General features: G+C 34.5%; 1 protein-coding gene across 2 annotated transcripts in view; it reads left to right on the top strand.

The window, feature by feature from the left end:
* Nucleotides 1–943: 943 nt before the first annotated feature.
* The window catches only part of vmp1 (vacuole membrane protein 1), a 46,351-nt gene continuing 28,818 nt past the window's right edge, over nt 944–18,476 (top strand). For both annotated transcript variants that reach the window (XM_049467103.1, XM_049467102.1), the window contains exons 1-5: nt 944–1,033; nt 4,071–4,172; nt 4,481–4,613; nt 6,876–6,966; nt 7,110–7,220. In XM_049467103.1, coding sequence (XP_049323060.1) covers nt 4,094–4,172; nt 4,481–4,613; nt 6,876–6,966; nt 7,110–7,220 — 414 coding nt within the window. In that variant the 5' untranslated portion in view covers nt 944–1,033; nt 4,071–4,093. The remainder of the gene's footprint in view (nt 1,034–4,070; nt 4,173–4,480; nt 4,614–6,875; nt 6,967–7,109; nt 7,221–18,476) is intronic.

Genomic DNA, 18,476 nt, shown 5'->3' with positions numbered 1-18,476 from the left:
ATGAATGTGTAAATGAATGGGTGAATAAAATGGTAAATGAAAGGATAAATGAATGGGTAAATTAGAGGGTAAATAAAAGGATAAATTATTGTGTGAATGAAAAGCTAAATAAACTGGAAGATTAACTGGCGAATAAGAGGGTAAATTAATGAGTGGAAAAAAGGATCAATGAATGGATAAATGAATAACTGGGTAAATGAATGGGTGGATAAAATGATAAAGAATAAATGAATGGGTAAAAGAAAGGATAAATTAATGTGTAAATAAAAAGCTAAATAAACTGATAGATTAATGGGCAAATAAAAGGGAAAATTTATAGATAAATGAATGGTAAATTTATGAGCGAATAAAAGGGTAAATGAATGGATAAATTAATAATTGGATAAACGAATGGGTAAATTAATGTGTGAATAAAATGCTAAATTAACTGGTACATTAATGGGCTAATAAAAAGGTAAATGAAAGGGTAAATGAATAGCAAATTGACAGGGAAATTAATTAATAAATGAATGGATAAATTAAAAGGTAAATGAATGGGTAAATGAAAGGATAAATTAATGTGTGAATGAAAAGCTAAATAAACTGGTAAATGAACGTGCTTATAAAAAGGTAAATGAATTAATAAATAAACAAGTGAATTAATGAATAAATTAAATGGTGAATAGGGTAAATAAATGGGTAAATTGAAGGGCAAAATAATGAATAAGGTAATGGGTGAATTAATGAGTAAATTCAAAGGGTAAATGAAAGAATAAATGAAAGGATAAATGAATGGGTAAATGAATGGGTGACTGAAAGGCTAAATGAAAGGGTACGTTTAAAGGTAAATTAATTAATAAATTAATGCGAGAATTAATGTTTAAATTAAAAGGTAAATGAATGAATAAATGAATGAGTGACTTTTATTTTATAAGATCTTTTATCTTGTAAAGTAATCAGTGACCCGTGCTCAGGAAGTGAGATACCGGTGTCGGTGTCTTCGTAACCCACACTGTCAGAGCGGAGCTGCGGCTAGAGCAGGTTGGAGCTCGAGGTAAAGATCTTTATAACACGGTTCTCAGAGGGGTTTAGGGCTTGGTGAGGAAACTGGAGCCTCGATGGGCTTGTAAACCTTGTAGTTGTAGATTAAAACTGTGGCCCAGTAGAGCTGGACTGCTCTCCGTGAGCTAGTGAAGCTAGGGCTGCGTGTTTCTCCTTCCAGCCAGTTACAGCTAGCTGTGATCTTTCATCATATAACCTGATAGCTGACCAGGCTCTCTGTCACTGTGAGGTACTTTAATTTACGAATTTAGTAGCGAATTAGCTCTAAATGTAATGTAATGTCTGAAAGTTAGCTTATTTAGCTAGCTAGCTAACTAGCTAACCAGCTAACCTATGGGGACACGGTGAAATGCGGAATCCGGTGATGTGACAAGTTGTGCTAGCATAAACACAGCTCCACTTCAGTTTCTGAATCAGTTTCTTTGATTTTGCTATTTATAGGTTTATGTTTGAGTAAAATGAACATTGTTGTTTTATTCCATAAAATACGGTCAACATTTCTCCCAAATTCCAAATAAATTGTCATTTAGAGCATTTATCTGCAGAAAATGAGAAATGGCTGAAATAACAAAAATGCAGAGCTTTCAGATCTCAAATAATACAAATAAAACAAGTTAATATTCATACAGAGTTTTAAGAGTTGGTGGAATAACCCTGGTTTTTAATCACAGTTTCAGTTCATGCATCTTGGCATCATGTTCTCCTCCACCAGTCTTACACACTGCTTTTGGATAACTTTATGCTGCTTTACTCCTGGAGCAAAAATTCAAGCAGTTCAGCTTGGTGGTTTGATGGCTTGTGATCATCCATCTTCCTCTTATACATAACCTCTTATATTCCAGAGGTTTTCAATTCGGTAAAATAAAAAAAAAATCATCCTTTTTAAGTGGTCTCTTAATTTTTTCCAGAGCTGTATTTAGGCAAACATGCAACAAAAAAATACCATATTAGATTAAATTATAATAAAATGCTTCAGGCAAAAATCTAGTTAGGATATTTGGATAGGAAATATGCACTGATTCAGGCTAAAGTTCAGGTCAAGAATAGGTTAAGTGATTAATAGTTTTTTCAGTATTTTGCATCGTTCATTCATTTATTTTGCAAAATAAAAAATTATATATGACATAATAACAAATGATTAACATAAGTAAAAATAAAAAGAAAATAAAAATTCCACTCCCAAATAATTTATAGTCACACACTGAGCATTTAGAGGGAAATGTACAAATTAGAGATACAGGATAAAGTATAACAATAAGTAATAAACAATGAAATTCCTTACTGTATATTTGTATCCATAACAGGGCCTCACCGCTTAGTGAAAATCTGTTTTTGAAGTCTTATTTGAAACCCACATTTTGATAAAACACTGTGATAATGAGAAGCTTTAAAATCCATTAAATAATTATCGAACTAATTTACTCACTGATTCTGCTTTTTACCAGGTTTCTTACTTATCTGACAGTCTAGTTCACTAACTAACTATCTATATAAGCTATAGCTGCAGCTACAGCTAGCAGCATGCTAGCTCATAATGAGAGCAGTGTGGAGGATGTGGAGGATCAGAGAGCGAATACCTCACTTAATGAACAAGAGCTGCTTTTATGTGGAACAATAATCGGCATTATTCACATTTTTGGATGACACACCGCTCTGTGCTCAGTCCTGACACCCTGCCCACCCCTCAAACACACACTTGGCTCTCAGTCACTCACTTGGTGTGTAATCTAGCGTTACTTCACTCTGTCTTATTCAGATTTTTTGAGATGCACTAGTATAATAAATAAAATATCATTGAAAAGTTACTTTATTTCAGTAATTCAGTACAAAATGTGAAACTCGTTTGTTGATGATTATTGCTAACAGCCAGTAAAAACCCCAAAATCAGTGTCTCAGAAATGTTTAATATTGTACAAGATCAATTGGTAATTTTGACAGTGTGTGCCATGTGCTGAAAGATGAAATCTGCATCTCCATAAAAGTTGTCAGCAGAGGGAAGCATGAAGTGCTGTAATATTTTTCTGAAAAAAAAAAAAAAAAAAAAAACACTGCACTGACTTTGGACTTGATTATAAAACACAGTGGATCAACACAAGCAGATGACATGTCTCTCCAAACCATCACTGATCATCAGTAAATTTTACATTTCATTTGTAAATCAAGGGAGCAGAGTCTGGAGGAAGAGTGGAGAGACACACAGTCCAAACTGCTTGAGGTCTAGTGTGAAGTTTCCACCAATCAGTGATGGTTTGGAGAGACATGTCATCTGCTGGTGTTGATCCACTGTGTTTTATTAGATTATTGGTTAAAAATACGATTATACATTTATACAATACTTTTGTTAGTAAATAGGGCATCCTTATCCATGCTATATTTTAGATAGACTTGTATTTGGTCTCTGTTGAAACCTTATTTGTCCTGCTCAGGATTTGAAGGATTAAGGGATTCAGGTCTTACAGTTTCTGCACTGTAAGAATTTAAGATTTAACCAAAATAACGTTAAACTCAGGAAAAATTATTCAGATTGTTCATTATTACATTATACACGGAAATAAATCTATATTTGTTAATTATATTTGTAAAATGCAGTTGTTTGTAATTATTAAAAGGTTTATATTGTTATGGTTGTGCTTCTAATAGTCATGTTAAACCTCACTTGTCCTCAGGGTTTAAAAGATTAGTAGTTCAGAGATTTAGGTTTTGTCTATCTTGACTGCAGAAATGTCTTTTTTTTTTTTTTTTTTGCTCAGTGTCTTAGAGTTAATAAAAGTAATGTTTAACACAGTGTTAAAATGTTGTAATTCTTCCATAGTTTCCCTAAATTGTTAGTCAGTTTTTGCTGTATGTTTGTAATGATCTACATCATTATACCTAATTTCTTACTGGATTATAAGTAATATATACATATATAAAATGCTTTTTTATATATAAATACAGAAGTATGCTTTGAGATATATGAATTGGTTTATTATATGTATCTTGTATTTTGTATTTATTATATTTTTTATTGATTTAATTTTTGCTTGCAGCTGTTTGAAGTAAAGTGTGTGAGATGGCTGAAAATGGAACAGACAGTGATTTACCGCAGAGGAGATCTGGACCTAAAGAAAACCGTAATGGTAATTTCACAGGTTGGTATTTTGCCTAATGAGTAACTCATGTTGACTAAATCAGCCACGTTCTGAAAAATCCAGTTGTACTGGTCAAAGGTTGGCTGTTGGGATCACAGCTGTAAATAGATAAACAGCCCGGAGATCACCTGTGATATTTATAGACATACTCAGCTGCTGTCTTTATCTGTTAAGATACACGTGGCACTTTTCTCATGTCACTTCTTCTTATATGCACAGCACACTTGTTATTGAGTGAAATGAGCGTTGTGAGTGGTGTTGTGGTGTAATGGCTGATGTTGTCATTTGTCTGAACGGCCTGTTTTTAGACGCCTCAGTCAGAGAGAGGAAACAGCAAGACCGAGAAGAGCGTCTCTCTCTGGTGTTGTGGAGAAGACCTCTCGTAACACTGCAGTATTCCTTCTTAGAAACACTCATCACTCTGAAGGAGTGGACATGGAAGTAAGCACTTTATTTCATAACAAAATATGCACATCTTAACATACACTGGATTAATGATGAAAATAAAAAACTATATATGAAACAATATGTAATGAGATACATTATATATATATATATATATATATATATATATATATATATATATATATATATATATATATATATATATATATTAGGGGTGGACAATATTACATCGTATACAATATATCGTGACACAAAAATATCATGATATTAAAAATCCATATCGTGATAATAGAGATGTTCTGTCTTAAAATAAGTCTATTATTTACTGTGAAGCTTTAGGTGTATTTATTGTATAATTGTTTTAGTTTGCAGTTTATATGCATGCACTAAATATTCTGCAATATTTTTTTGCTGCATTATATTATTTTATGCTATATTATTTATTTTGCCACATTATGATTTTACTGTTGTACTATTATACTATATTCCTGAAATGAATGAATTATTTTAATTTTCCTATATTGCCAAGTATATCGCTATCGCAAATATCTATCTATCTATCTATCTATCTATCTATCTATCTATCTATCTATCTATCTATCTATCTATCTATCTATCTATCTATCTATCTATCTATCTATCTATCTATCTATCTATCTATCTATCTATCTATCTATCTATCTATCTATCTATCTATCTAGCTATCTATCTAGCTATCTATCTAGCTATCTATCTAGCTATCTATCTAGCTATCTATCTAGCTATCTATCTAGCTATCTATCTAGCTATCTATCTATCGTAAGATTATTGTATATAAAGATCTCAGGGTTCGTACGGGTGCTTTAAATCCTGGAAAATGCTTGAATTTTAACGTTTTGTTTTCCAGGCCTGGAAAGTGCTGGAATTTTGAAGAAAGAAAAATGCTTAAAATTCTAAAAACATTTACTTTACAATAAATAACTGTCTGACTAAATAAATTCGCTTAAAGAAAAAATGTGCAGAGCGTAAAATAAAAAAGGCTTTAATTTCTTCTTCAGCTATTACCAAACACAATAATGGTTGTGTTTACTTAAACATAATACCATCTCTTGCAGTGTGACAAAAAACTAATCAATAATTTGAAGTATATATTTGACATACTGCAATTTGACATACTGCAGTAACTGCTAAATCAAATAAATAGGCTAAACATGCAGTGAACAACATTGGTATTTATATTGGAATTGTGAGAAACTGACACCAATAAATCCATAATTCCTGCTTTTTACTTACTTGGAAGTATTTTTTTTCTCAGTAACATAATCGCTGTAAAGTGTGGAGAATAGTTCTACAATATATTGATTATCGCTGAATCGCAGGTTTGAGATATTACATTATCATTAATTTACCACAGCTGAAAGGTGCTGGAAAAACTTGAAAATGGGCCTTGAAAGTGCTTGAAAAGTGCTTAAATTGTACCTTGTAAAAGATGTATGAACCTGAGATCTGCTATTAGAAGAATATAAGTTAGCGTGCGATAATATCAACAGTAAAATTCTATCTGGTAGACATAGGGATACTTAATGGCTCATTTCAGTAAGAAGGCTACCAGTAAGAACAGTTGTTAAATGGAGCTGTTATGTTAAAACTATTAAATGCCCAATGCCCAACTTTAGCCAAGACGAAACCTTGAACATTTCTTATTAGAATGTTACAGATCCAAAGAAACGTGGGAAAAACTGAAAGATAAAAATAGTAATTTACAAATAAATATGAAAATAATAGCCTACGGATTATTAAATTCATCAATACAAAAAGAACAATAATAAATAATTTGGTTAATAATATGCATCGCAAAAAAATCAGCTATGGGAAACGAGAACAAGGATGACCATTGACCAAATTTTTGTTACAAGCACTATGATTTTTAATTATATTGTAAGAGAATTGAAGAGGAGAAGGACTATGGACAAAAAGAAACAAGAAAATAAAATATTTGTGTATGTAATATTGTTTGTTTTTTTGTCATTTGTAAGAATATTTTTCTCTAAAAGTTTATTTATAAAAAAAAAAGAAGTAAGCACTTAGCATTACTCGCTGCTTCTTTCTCAAGCATTAAAAGTACCCTTTGCTCTGACCTGTTTAAGGCACAGTTTTGTCAATATTAACATTAGTTTTACATTAAATCATGGCGACACTGAGGTTATTGTGTCAGTAAGGCGGTGTACAAATATTTAAGTGTATTATATATATATATATATATATATATATATATATATATATATATATATATATATCTTTTTTTTGTCTCTGTTGCAGGCTGTGGAGGAGAAGAGGTGTGGTGTTTTTGATCCTAGTGCTTTTTTCAGTCTTTTCAGTGGCCTACTCAATAGAAGGAGCACACCAGAAGGTGACCTATAGCCTGTGTTTTGCCATCAACACATGTTTGTTAGTGTTTTGCTTGTGTGTGAATTGTTTTGTTATCTGTGACTCTTATCTGCTGATTTTCTAACCCCCATCCCCCATCCCCCACCCCCTTTCTCTACTCTGCAGTATGTACAATATTTGGAGAAGAAGCTCCTGTGGTGTGCCTACTGGGTAGGCTTGGGTATTTTGTCTTCAGTAGGCCTCGGCACAGGCCTTCACACGTTCCTTCTTTACCTGGTAAGAGTTTACTGTGAACTCAATCGCTTTTTTTTAGCAAAATTCAGTGTTTTGAATATGGTCTTTCTTATGCAAATCTTTGTCCAGTCTTTAACATGGAAACTTAAAAGTAAGAGCCCAAAAAAATCAGTCAGTGGAAATCAGTATAAAAGTATTTTAAGCTAAACTTAAGTTGTGATTATTGGGATTCAAGCACTAAGCCACCATTACAGAGCTAGAGATGATTAGGGTCAAAGTACTGCCCACCATTATGGACCAAAAGGAACATGAAGTTGTTAGAACAGCTTCCATTTACAGTAGATTTGTGTGACCTTGAGGTGTGAAGTGAATGTAAGTCAGTTTGGAGCATTTTTACTAAATCAGTTACCAAGTACTAAATGCATCATGGGTCTGACGCGTCGAGTCTGGGGGATGCGATGTGATAAAGTTGAGCCAGGGTCAACTTTATGCAAATTAATCTGACCAACCTGATTCGTCTGTCCAATCAGGGAGCAGGTGTTTGCCTGAGACGTGTCCCCAGTGCAGTGTATGAAAACATTTTAGTTCCGCTTTGAAAGAAAAGCTAATCATTGCAGTTTCAGGCTTCCCTGTCCTTTATGATCAATCTCTGCTGATTTACAGGACTCTGATTGGACTAATACAGTGTGAGGAAAGATTACAGAGGGGTTGTTGGGCTTTCTGGTGGGTTTTTAAAATATTTATAAAGAATTTAATTGGAGTTTTCTTTTGTTAGCCTATATGCTGCTCACTAGACAGTGTAAGTAAACTCATTCAACCAGTAATATTTATTAATGTTCATCTATATTTATTACTTTTTAGGAAATAAAGCTTGTATTAAACCGTTTCCAATGTATTAAAATTAATTAATTGGACGACGTAGGGAACATCTTTTTGTAATGCCCACATGCGACCAGTTGAAGGTCATTTGGGTCCAAGTACTAAGCTACCATTATAAAGCCTGGGGTGATCATTATGATCAAACTAAACTGTTATTGAGCTAGTAGAACATGAATTTTTCGCTTCAATTCACAGTCATAGTGGAATAGGTGTGAAGTCAGTTGTTTCAATGTATTGTAACCCAGTTTGGATCATTTATAATGAGGGAAAACAAATGGAAAAACAATGGAAAGAGCAACTGCAGCTCGCAGGAATCAGACTTTTTTGCCTATTTTTTTATTTTGGAAGAGTTTGCTGCTAAAAAATAATAATAGCAGATAATCTGCTTCCATTTAGTTCTAATCTGTAATTAATGTAGGTTCTGATTTCTGTGACTTGTAGTTTGTAGTAGACTTGTAGTAGAGTTTGGCCAAAGTCTATAGAATGTATCACAATGGTTAATGGTCCAAGTGTTAACCACTGATACAAAGCCAATGGTGATCACTGGTTTTCAAGCACTTTACACTGTTACTGAGGCAGTGGCTATTATTGAGTTCAAGTGTGAATAGTGACCATTGGGGTCCAAGCACTAAACCACTGTTACAGAGCATGTGATGATAATTGGGGTCAAAGCATTAAACTGTCATTACAGAGCCAGTGGTGACCATTGGATCCAAGCACAAAATCACTGTTACAGAAGCAGTGGGTTCACAGTTATGAAATCAGTGGTGGATGTTTGGGTCCTCCAGCCAGTAAACCACCATAACAGAGGCAGCGTTAAATCATTGAGGTCCAAGCAATTGAGGTACCTAGAAGGGGTGGGCAATATTATATCGTATACAATATATCGTGACACAGAAATATCATGACATTAAAAATCCATATCATGATAATAGGGCTGTTCTGCCTTAAAAGTAGTCTATTATTTACTGTGAAGCTTTAGGTTTATTTATTGTATAATTGTTTTAGTTTGCAGTTTATATGCATGCACTAAATATTCTGCAATATTATTTGCTGAATTATATTATTTTATGCTATATTATTTATTTTGCCACATTATGATTATACTGTTATACTATTATACTATATTCCTGAAATGAATAAATTATTTTAGTTTTCCTATATCGCCAAGTATATCGCTATCGCAAAAATACCCTGAAATATTGTGATATTATTTTAGAGCCATATCGCCCACCCCTAGTACCTAGTAAGAAACATGGCTGTGGTTGAGCTCAGTGGGTCTCCACAACATTTGCATTTGTAGTCTTTTAGTGCACCAGAATGTTAAAACCTATTAATGTGTTTAGGCCTTTTATTGTGAAAGTGTATGGTAGTTATCTTTTTTACTGATCAAGATTTTAAGAGTTTTTTTTATTTCTTTAGAAAGAGGAAAGTAGGATGTAGCAGACAAATTTTTTTTTTCTATCTGTTTAGAAGGTCAGTACAGTCTCATTTCTGCCTTTCACTTAAATGTCTGAGGCTGTATGGTCAGTCCATATTTGGATTTGATGATGTCTGGTGATTTTTAAGCCAGAGTGTAAAGTGTAACCAGTGTGTCCCTGTTAAATTTGGAAGTTGAACTTTTCCCCATATCAAGTGTCAACTCTTCCAAATATAGGACATGCATGGAGCTCTGTTAGATTCGTTTTGTCTCAGTTTCTCATTTCTTAATTCTTTGACATTCATTGAGTCATATTTTGTTACTTAATAAAAAAAAGTTATATACTCTGTACTGTGGTTTATTAAAATGTTTTTTTTAATGTTCTTTTAGTAGGAACTTTTCCAGACATTCCTTTAAATGCTTTCGTAAGACGAGTATTGAAATGTTTCCAGAGGCTGTTGAACCTTAAATAAGCAAGAGGCTTTTCTGTACCGGATCTGCTGGGCTAAATTTGTGCTTCTCACCGTTTGTCCGCATGGGGGACTCACACACTCATTTCCACTGAGTCAGAATTATCAGGCGGTGGTGGGAGCCGTTTGATTTCTGACGAACTTTGGTGAGATCACCATGGCAGTGCAATGACTAGCATGTGGTTAGTGTTCATGATCAGCCTTCTGACAGATGGGGATGTGAAACTAAGATGGCTATGGGGAATTCAAAGCTTGCTCTAAGATAATCTGTCCTCCATCATTAATGTGTAGCTGCCATTGAATACTGAGCATACCAAAAACAACCAACAAATCAACAACTACTATAGGTAGTGAAAGCTTTTATCTAGGGGTTGGTTGGGGAGACTGCATATCGTCGCTGTCTCAATTCAATTGAATTAAATTTTATTTATATAGCGCTTTTTACAACAAAAGTTGTCACAAAGCAGCTTTACAGAGAAAAACAGGTCCACGCCTCTTATGAGCAGCAATACCAATTTTATGGTGACACAGTGGCAAAAAAAACTACCTTTAAGAGGAAGAAACCTTGGAAGGAACCCATCCTACTCGGGTTGACCCTCTCAGTACAAACAAATAACAAACAACAAACAAATAACAGAACAAAACAGTACAGAGAGATAATGTGAGCTATAGCTAATGTAACAGTACAGAGAGATAATGTGAGCTATAGCTAATGTAACAGTACAGAGAGATAATGTGAGCTATAGCTAATGTAACAGTACAGAGAATTAATGTGAGCTATAGCTAATGTAACAGTACAGAGAATTAATGTGAGCTATAGCTAATGTAACAGTACAGAGAATTAATGTGAGCTATAGCTAATGTAACAGTACAGAGAATTAATGAGAGCTATAGCTAATGTAACAGTACATAGAATAAATGAGAGCTATAGCTAATGTAACAGTACAGAGAATTAATGTGAGCTATAGCTAATGTAACAGTACAGAGAATTAATGTGAGCTATAGCTAATGTAACAGTACATAGAATTAATGTGAGCTATAGCTAATGTAACAGTACAGAGAGATAATGTGAGCTATAGCTAATGTAACAGTACAGATAATAAATGAGAGCTATAGCTAATGTAACAGTACAGAGAATTAATGTGAACTATAGCTAATGTAACAGTACAGAGAATTAATGTGAGCTATAGCTAATGTAACAGTACAGAGAATAAATGAGAGCTATAGCTAATGTAACAGTACAGAGAGATAATGTAAGCTATAGCTAATGTAACAGTACAGAGAATAAATGTGAACTATAGCTAATGTAACAGTACAGAGAGTTAATGTGAGCTATAGCTAATGTAACAGTACAGAGAGATAATGTGAGCTATAGCTAATGTAACAGTACAGAGAATTAATGTGAGCTATAGCTAATGTAACAGTACAGAGAATTAATGTGAGCTATAGCTAATGTAACAGTACAGAGAATTAATGTGAGCTATAGCTAATGTAACAGTACAGAGAATTAATGTGAGCTATAGCTAATGTAACAGTACAGAGAGATAATGTGAGCTATAGCTAATGTAACAGTACAGAGAATAAATGAGAGCTATAGCTAATGTAACAGTACAGAGAATTAATGTGAGCTATAGCTAATGTAACAGTACAGATAATTAATGTGAGCTATAGCTAATGTAACAGTACAGAGAATTAATGAGAGCTATAGCTAATGTAACAGTACAGAGAATTAATGTGAGCTATAGCTAATGTAACAGTACAGAGAGATAATGTGAGCTATAGCTAATGTAACAGTACAGAGAGTTAATGTGAGCTATAGCTAATGTAACAGTACAGAGAATTAATGTGAGCTATAGCTAATGTAACAGTACAGAGAATAAATGAGAGCTATAGCTAATGTAACAGTACAGAGAGATAATGTGAGCTATAGCTAATGTAACAGTACAGAGAATTAATGAGAGCTATAGCTAATGTAACAGTACAGAGAGTTAATGTGAGCTATAGCTAATGTAACAGTACAGAGAATTAATGTGAGCTATAGCTAATGTAACAGTACAGAGAATTAATGAGAGCTATAGCTAATGTAACAGTACAGAGAATTAATGTGAGCTATAGCTAATGTAACAGTACAGAGAATTAATGAGAGCTATAGCTAATGTAACAGTACATAGAATAAATGAGAGCTATAGCTAATGTAACAGTACAGAGAATTAATGTGAGCTATAGCTAATGTAACAGTACAGAGAATTAATGTGAGCTATAGCTAATGTAACAGTACATAGAATTAATGTGAGCTATAGCTAATGTAACAGTACAGAGAGATAATGTGAGCTATAGCTAATGTAACAGTACAGAGAATAAATGTGAGCTATAGCTAATGTAACAGTACAGAGAGATAATGTGAGCTATAGCTAATGTAACAGTACAGATAATAAATGAGAGCTATAGCTAATGTAACAGTACAGAGAATTAATGAGAGCTATAGCTAATGTAACAGTACAGAGAATTAATGTGAGCTATAGCTAATGTAACAGTACAGAGAATTAATGTGAGCTATAGCTAATGTAACAGTACAGAGAATTAATGTGAGCTATAGCTAATGTAACAGTACAGAGAATTAATGTGAACTATAGCTAATGTAACAGTACAGAGAATTAATGTGAGCTATAGCTAATGTAACAGTACAGAGAATAAATGAGAGCTATAGCTAATGTAACAGTACAGAGAGATAATGTAAGCTATAGCTAATGTAACAGTACAGAGAATAAATGTGAACTATAGCTAATGTAACAGTACAGAGAATTAATGTGAGCTATAGCTAATGTAACAGTACAAAAATTAATGTGAGCTATAGCTAATGTAACAGTACAAAAATTAATGTGAGCTATAGCTAATGTAACAGTACAGAGAATTAATGTGAGCTATAGCTAATGTAACAGTACAAAAATTAATGTGAGCTATATCTAATGTGACTGGTACTAATTTATAAATATAAAAATGTGATGGGGACAAACTATAGAGCTATAGCTAATATAGAAACAGATACAGAGTTGTGTGTTAATGTTAATCAGTGCAGGGATGCAGAGCCGGAGTACAACACAGCGGGCAGTGGAGAGCCAGGCTGGGAACATCAGGAACAGGGCATCTCCATACATGTAAAAGAGAGAGATAGATAGAGAAAACAGAAAGAACAGAACAAGAAAAAAACAGGAGTTAGAAAGGAATTAGAAAGGTTCACTACATAATTTGAACAAACAAACTGTCTCTTACACTGTGCCAAAATTTCTTGATGAACGGACCAATAGAAACTCTTCAAAAATGACCTGTAATAAACTCGTTTTACATTGACTTCCATTGAAAGTTTACAAAGTTTTTTCTTTCTCCCGTAAAGTTGCTCTTTTGGAGATAAGTGTTTTTCATTAGATGGCGATGATATTTATAATAGTTAGTGCTGGTTAAACGTCCAGTTACTAATTTATCAAGCTGTAATTTATTTTTTAGTAAACATCCAGTAGGTCTGGCGTCTACACATGTGGTTCCTCAAAACTTTAAAACCATTTATCACCCATGATCAATTTAAAAACCTCCAAGAACCACCCACAAGTCATTTCAGAGGAACAGATGGACCACAGACACACTTAGAAACAGTAGGCCTGAGACGCCCTTTGTACGTAATTCATGTCATCAGTTTTGTCAGTGGTAGTCTTGAGCAGTTATGTGGAAGTTAATTGTGTGGGACTTGCTAACTTATGCACTCTGTAAGCTTGCATGTTATGATGTTTGGTTGTTGATTTGTTTCTGGCAAATGCAGTTCACCTACTGAGTTACTCGGAAAGCTTGAGACAGAGTGAAAGATCGGGGGTGCATGAAGATGTGGTCAGTGATGTAGGCTACATAGCATTTGCCCTTTTTAATTACTTTAAACTTAAGGTTAAGGGATGTTTTGTGAACCACAGTTTGAGGTTCACTGGTTTAGATGTTCTAATAATGCCATATACTTCGAAAAGTATATAATCATACTGCTGCACCCATCTTATACTTACTATACCTAGACAAACAGTGCAAACTGCATGCCTAATTAACCGTATTTGCCTCATATATCGTATTATAAAGTAAGTAGTCTCAAGCAAGACTCAGTAATGTGGCTGCAGGCATGATATATTTTTATATGTTAAAATGGACCAAAATAATCTGCAGAGCTAAAAACAGTAGTAGCAACTGAATCCTAATTTAGGAATAATGTGTTTTTGTCTTTTTTTTATTTTATTTTATTGTTTTTGTGAACTTCTACTTATACACTTTTTTTTCATTGTTTCTTTGTATTATAAATTTGTAGAAACATTACCAAGAAAAATGGAAGTTTGTATGTCAGTCCAGCGCAAAAAAAAAAATTGAATTATTAGGAGATCACCTTATTTCTCATTAATTAATTGATTTTTTTTTTATGTTTTAGGTAGTTTAATCATCACTTGAATTATTAATTTGTTAAAATTAATTTGAGGGAAAAAAAACACATGCTTCATCTGACATACTAAAATGTTCCTTATAACAACTTTGTCTATACTCTTAATCATTAAATACAGTCAAGACACTTAAAGGTTTAGTTGTTCTGTTCGTTTTTTTTTTCCTCGCAAATTATGACCCATAAAGAAGAGAATAAATAAATATCCTACCTGAAAATTTGTTTTAAGGAAGTTTATGGCGATGAAATGAACTACTATACACAAATAAGTGTATAAATCTTAAAATAACATGTATTGACCATAGACTGTGAGTTTAAGGCTGGACAACAAAGGTTAAAAAGTAAGGCCAAAATGACTTTTATCTTCTGATGGCAGGAAGCAGTACAAATTACCCCTGGATTTATAGGAGTTTTTGGTGATATTTTAAATGCTGTGGTGATGAGGTCATTGCCAGCAGTGGCCAATGACCTCGCAGTTGATGAACTGCAAGTGTTGACCATCTGTTATCATGAATGAGCGGATTTATCAAGAAAATAATCAGCGTATTAATTTATTCCCAGACATTGTGTGCAGTTGATCATTGAGCCATCATTGTGTAGTAATCAGGTTTTCTTATTTTTGAAAAAGGTGAGGTTCTGTTAGTTTTTCACGCTTTCAGTTTAGAAACAGGAGAAGGGGGGGGGGTGTTGCCACAGTGAAATGTGGGTGGGGTTCAGGCAGTCACACCACCCTGGAGCGCCAAACAAGGTAGTTGCTTCCATTTCATCCATCTTTCGGCTTTAAAGGTCTCATACCTTTTTTTTTTCTTTCTTCATTTATTCTAAAATCTAGTCTAGTTGTGGTGTCTAGTATGATTTAATTCCAAGTGCACCAGTGTTTCTGTATAGCCCTGCTTTAGTTCACTGAATTAGTGGTCTCTGAAGAAAGACAGGATTTGGGCTCTCGCTCATGAATATTCATACTTGCAAATATATCACCTCTGATTGGCTAACAGCACTGCAGCAGGGAACGCTACCTGCCTGCTAGTTGTCGAGTTGTGCTACCTTTTCAAGATGTGCTTCCGTAGTGTATATTTAAGGTCTTGGTAAAACGCAGAATCAACCGGAAATCCGATTTAAATCTGTAGTTACTATAGTTACACAACATAGCTAATGTTAACTAACTGGCTTTAGCTCTTTCTGTGGGCGGTCCTGAGCCAAGGTGGGCGAGTCTATGAACTCACGAATTGACATAGACAAGGTGCTTTTCCTGGTCGACTCGTTTTTCTAAACATTTTCTTTTACTAGCTGCTGCAGATAATGGAGGTTGAAGCGCGGTTTCATGTGCAGCATTATGAACAACTCAGAAAGACTTACTGTATTTCACAAAGAATACGAAAAGTGGATTTAAGCAGAAGGTTAACAGGAACAGACTGTTTACTGTTATATACAGTGGGTGACTCAGACTGACACAAACTGCCATGTGATCGTTTGTCACTTTTAGACTACTTTCTATTAAACTTGTTACTTGTTTCTCCCGATTGAATGAGAAATTAAATAATTTGGTTATAAATGATGTGGCATCACCTGATCAGGCCCTTGTCTGCCTTCTGCTGTATGACTGCATCATGAGATCATGCTCAGCTTGTGACTGGAACTGAGGTGTTCCTGATTCTATGATTTCAGCACTGCTGACTGCAGGGGTTCCTCGGTTTCATAGACATCTGGGTGGATGCTTCTGCTGAGAAACGTCCACTGCTGCTGATTTCTGTTCCACAAACTCGAGCAGGGCCTGCTGAACAGGTTTAGTTTTCTCCCACAGACGTTCATCCGATCCACCCCCAAAAAGAGTTTAGACTAATGCTTTCCTTAAGACCCCACCTGGCCTCTTCTGAGCGCAGTCGAGTGACTGTCCAGAGTGGGCCCTGCCATGTGAAGCTCTAGGAAGTGTGTCAGACCATTGCAATGTGCTTGACCTGTGGCATATTGGAAGATGACTCCCACAGAGTGTAGACCCTGGGAGAAACTGACATCATGGAGCTGTTGTGTGGTCTCTCGTCAGTGGCTCAATTGATTATGGTGTGTTTAGTCTAGCTGTGGAGTGGAGCTTGTGTAAATGTTAGAGCGTTAGCACTGTTTTAGCTTTTAGCTTAGTCAGGAATTGACAGAACCCAAAAACAGTGTTATGTCTGCCACATTAGTGTTGTTAAGTGGAGTGGTAGCACTTTAGTGTTGTTATCGTGCTGAAAAAAGACATGTTGTGCTTGTTATCTGTACTAAAGCTCCCATTGTTTTGAAAAAGTCTATTTTACCACTAACATTTTTTTCTTTTTTGTGATTTTTTAAAAATATTATATTCCCTGGATCCAAGCATATAGCGATTTCTACTGTGATTCCAGGGGTCCAAAACACATATTAAATCATTGAGCCACAATACCTCAGTATGACACCATTCTTGAAGCAGAATTGTGTGGTTTCAGTTTTTGTCTGTCATGATGTTTTTTTTTTTAATTACACAGTACCAGTTAAAAGTTTGGAAACACTTTCTCATTCAGTGTTTTTATTTTATTTTAAAGAAAATCCTACATTGTGAATTAATACTGAAGTCATCTAGACTTTAAAGGAACACGTAAGGAATCATGTAGTAACTAAAACGTGCATTTTTAGTTACTACATGATTCCTTCCATTCCTGGGGCAGTCCTGATGAGAGCCAGTTTCATCATAACATTTTTAAAGGTCGATTGTACTTTAGGATACTTTCAGAGTTCTTTAAATGTGTTAATGTATTTATTCTTTATTTAGTCGAGTAGTTCTCGCTTCTCATAATATGGATTAGAGCTATTCACTGTATACCTGTAACTCTACCTCTTCACAACTTTACAACTGATGCTCTCAAACACCGTAAGAGACAGGAAATTCAAGTATTTAACTCTTGATGAGTTCAGCACAGCTGTTAACTGAAAGCCAAAATTCCAGGTGACTCTACCTCATAAAACTGACAGAGAAAATCCAGCCAAGATATGCAAAACTGTCTGTATCTAAGCAAGAGGTGCTACGACTACTGGAGATTGGAAACACTCTCCAATTAACTCCAATTAAAGAAGGATAAACTCTTTAATAGCTTTGCTTTTAAAAGAAACTATGAAGGAGTCCCTTCTCCATGTAGCGTATATTCAATTTATCTTATGTGAGTTTGATTAATAAGTTTGATTAAGAGCACAATAAAGCCCAACATGACATGATCATTGCTATCATTGCAATACTGTTATCTCATTATAAAGATCACAGTGTGAAATTGCTGAAGGTACCAAAGGAGCTGTAGGGATGAAAGAGCTTCCCAAGATTGACAAGAATCAAGCTGCCAATGGCTTTAAAAGTGGTAGGCAGTGTTTTATAGTGCTATAGTTGGAGGGCCATGCTCTTCAGGTTGTGTTTTATAATTTTCCTTGTGGATCACTTATAACATTGTGGTTTTATGTTGCAGAAATGGTCCTAATTCATTTTAACTTAACAATTTTCCAAGCTTTTCTTTATCCTCTAGAATTAAACAAGCTGTTTTATTTAGTTTTTTTTTAAGTTGTTCTTTGATGTATAAATAGTTAGTATGTGAATTTGATTGGGGTGAAAAATGCTCAGATGCGGTTTTAACATCCATGGAGAGCCCTGTTATTTTGTCTCTAAATGAAACGTACTGATTTTCCTTTTATGAAGGGCTGACGAAATAAAGGAGAAGCTCTTATTGGCTGGGGTTATGTCTAGATTTGCCTTGCCTAGCCAAGCAACGCTTAGCACTGTAATATATATATATATAAATACATTTCTACACTTTTTGTAGTAATTCCAGAGTCTTATCCGATAGTGTTTCTGTTCTCTCAGTGTCCTCCTGGCGTGGTGTGTGGTTAGATAGCTGAGCAAATTGTAGCTGACCATCTAGGGTCAGCTTTTGGCCTAGCGTCTTGAACTTTAGCAATGTTTGCATATTATAAAAAACATCCTGTGATTCCAGGGGTTCAAGCATATATTAGACCAGTGAGCCACAGTATCTCAGTATGAGACCATTCCTGAGGCAGAACTGCGTGGTTGTGAA

The sequence above is a fragment of the Astyanax mexicanus genome, chromosome 18, assembly GCF_023375975.1.
Source record: "Astyanax mexicanus isolate ESR-SI-001 chromosome 18, AstMex3_surface, whole genome shotgun sequence".
Classification (NCBI taxonomy): Eukaryota; Metazoa; Chordata; class Actinopteri; order Characiformes; family Acestrorhamphidae; genus Astyanax; species Astyanax mexicanus.
Note: the sequence above shows the minus strand (reverse complement) of the source record. Positions and strands in the feature narration are given on the sequence as shown.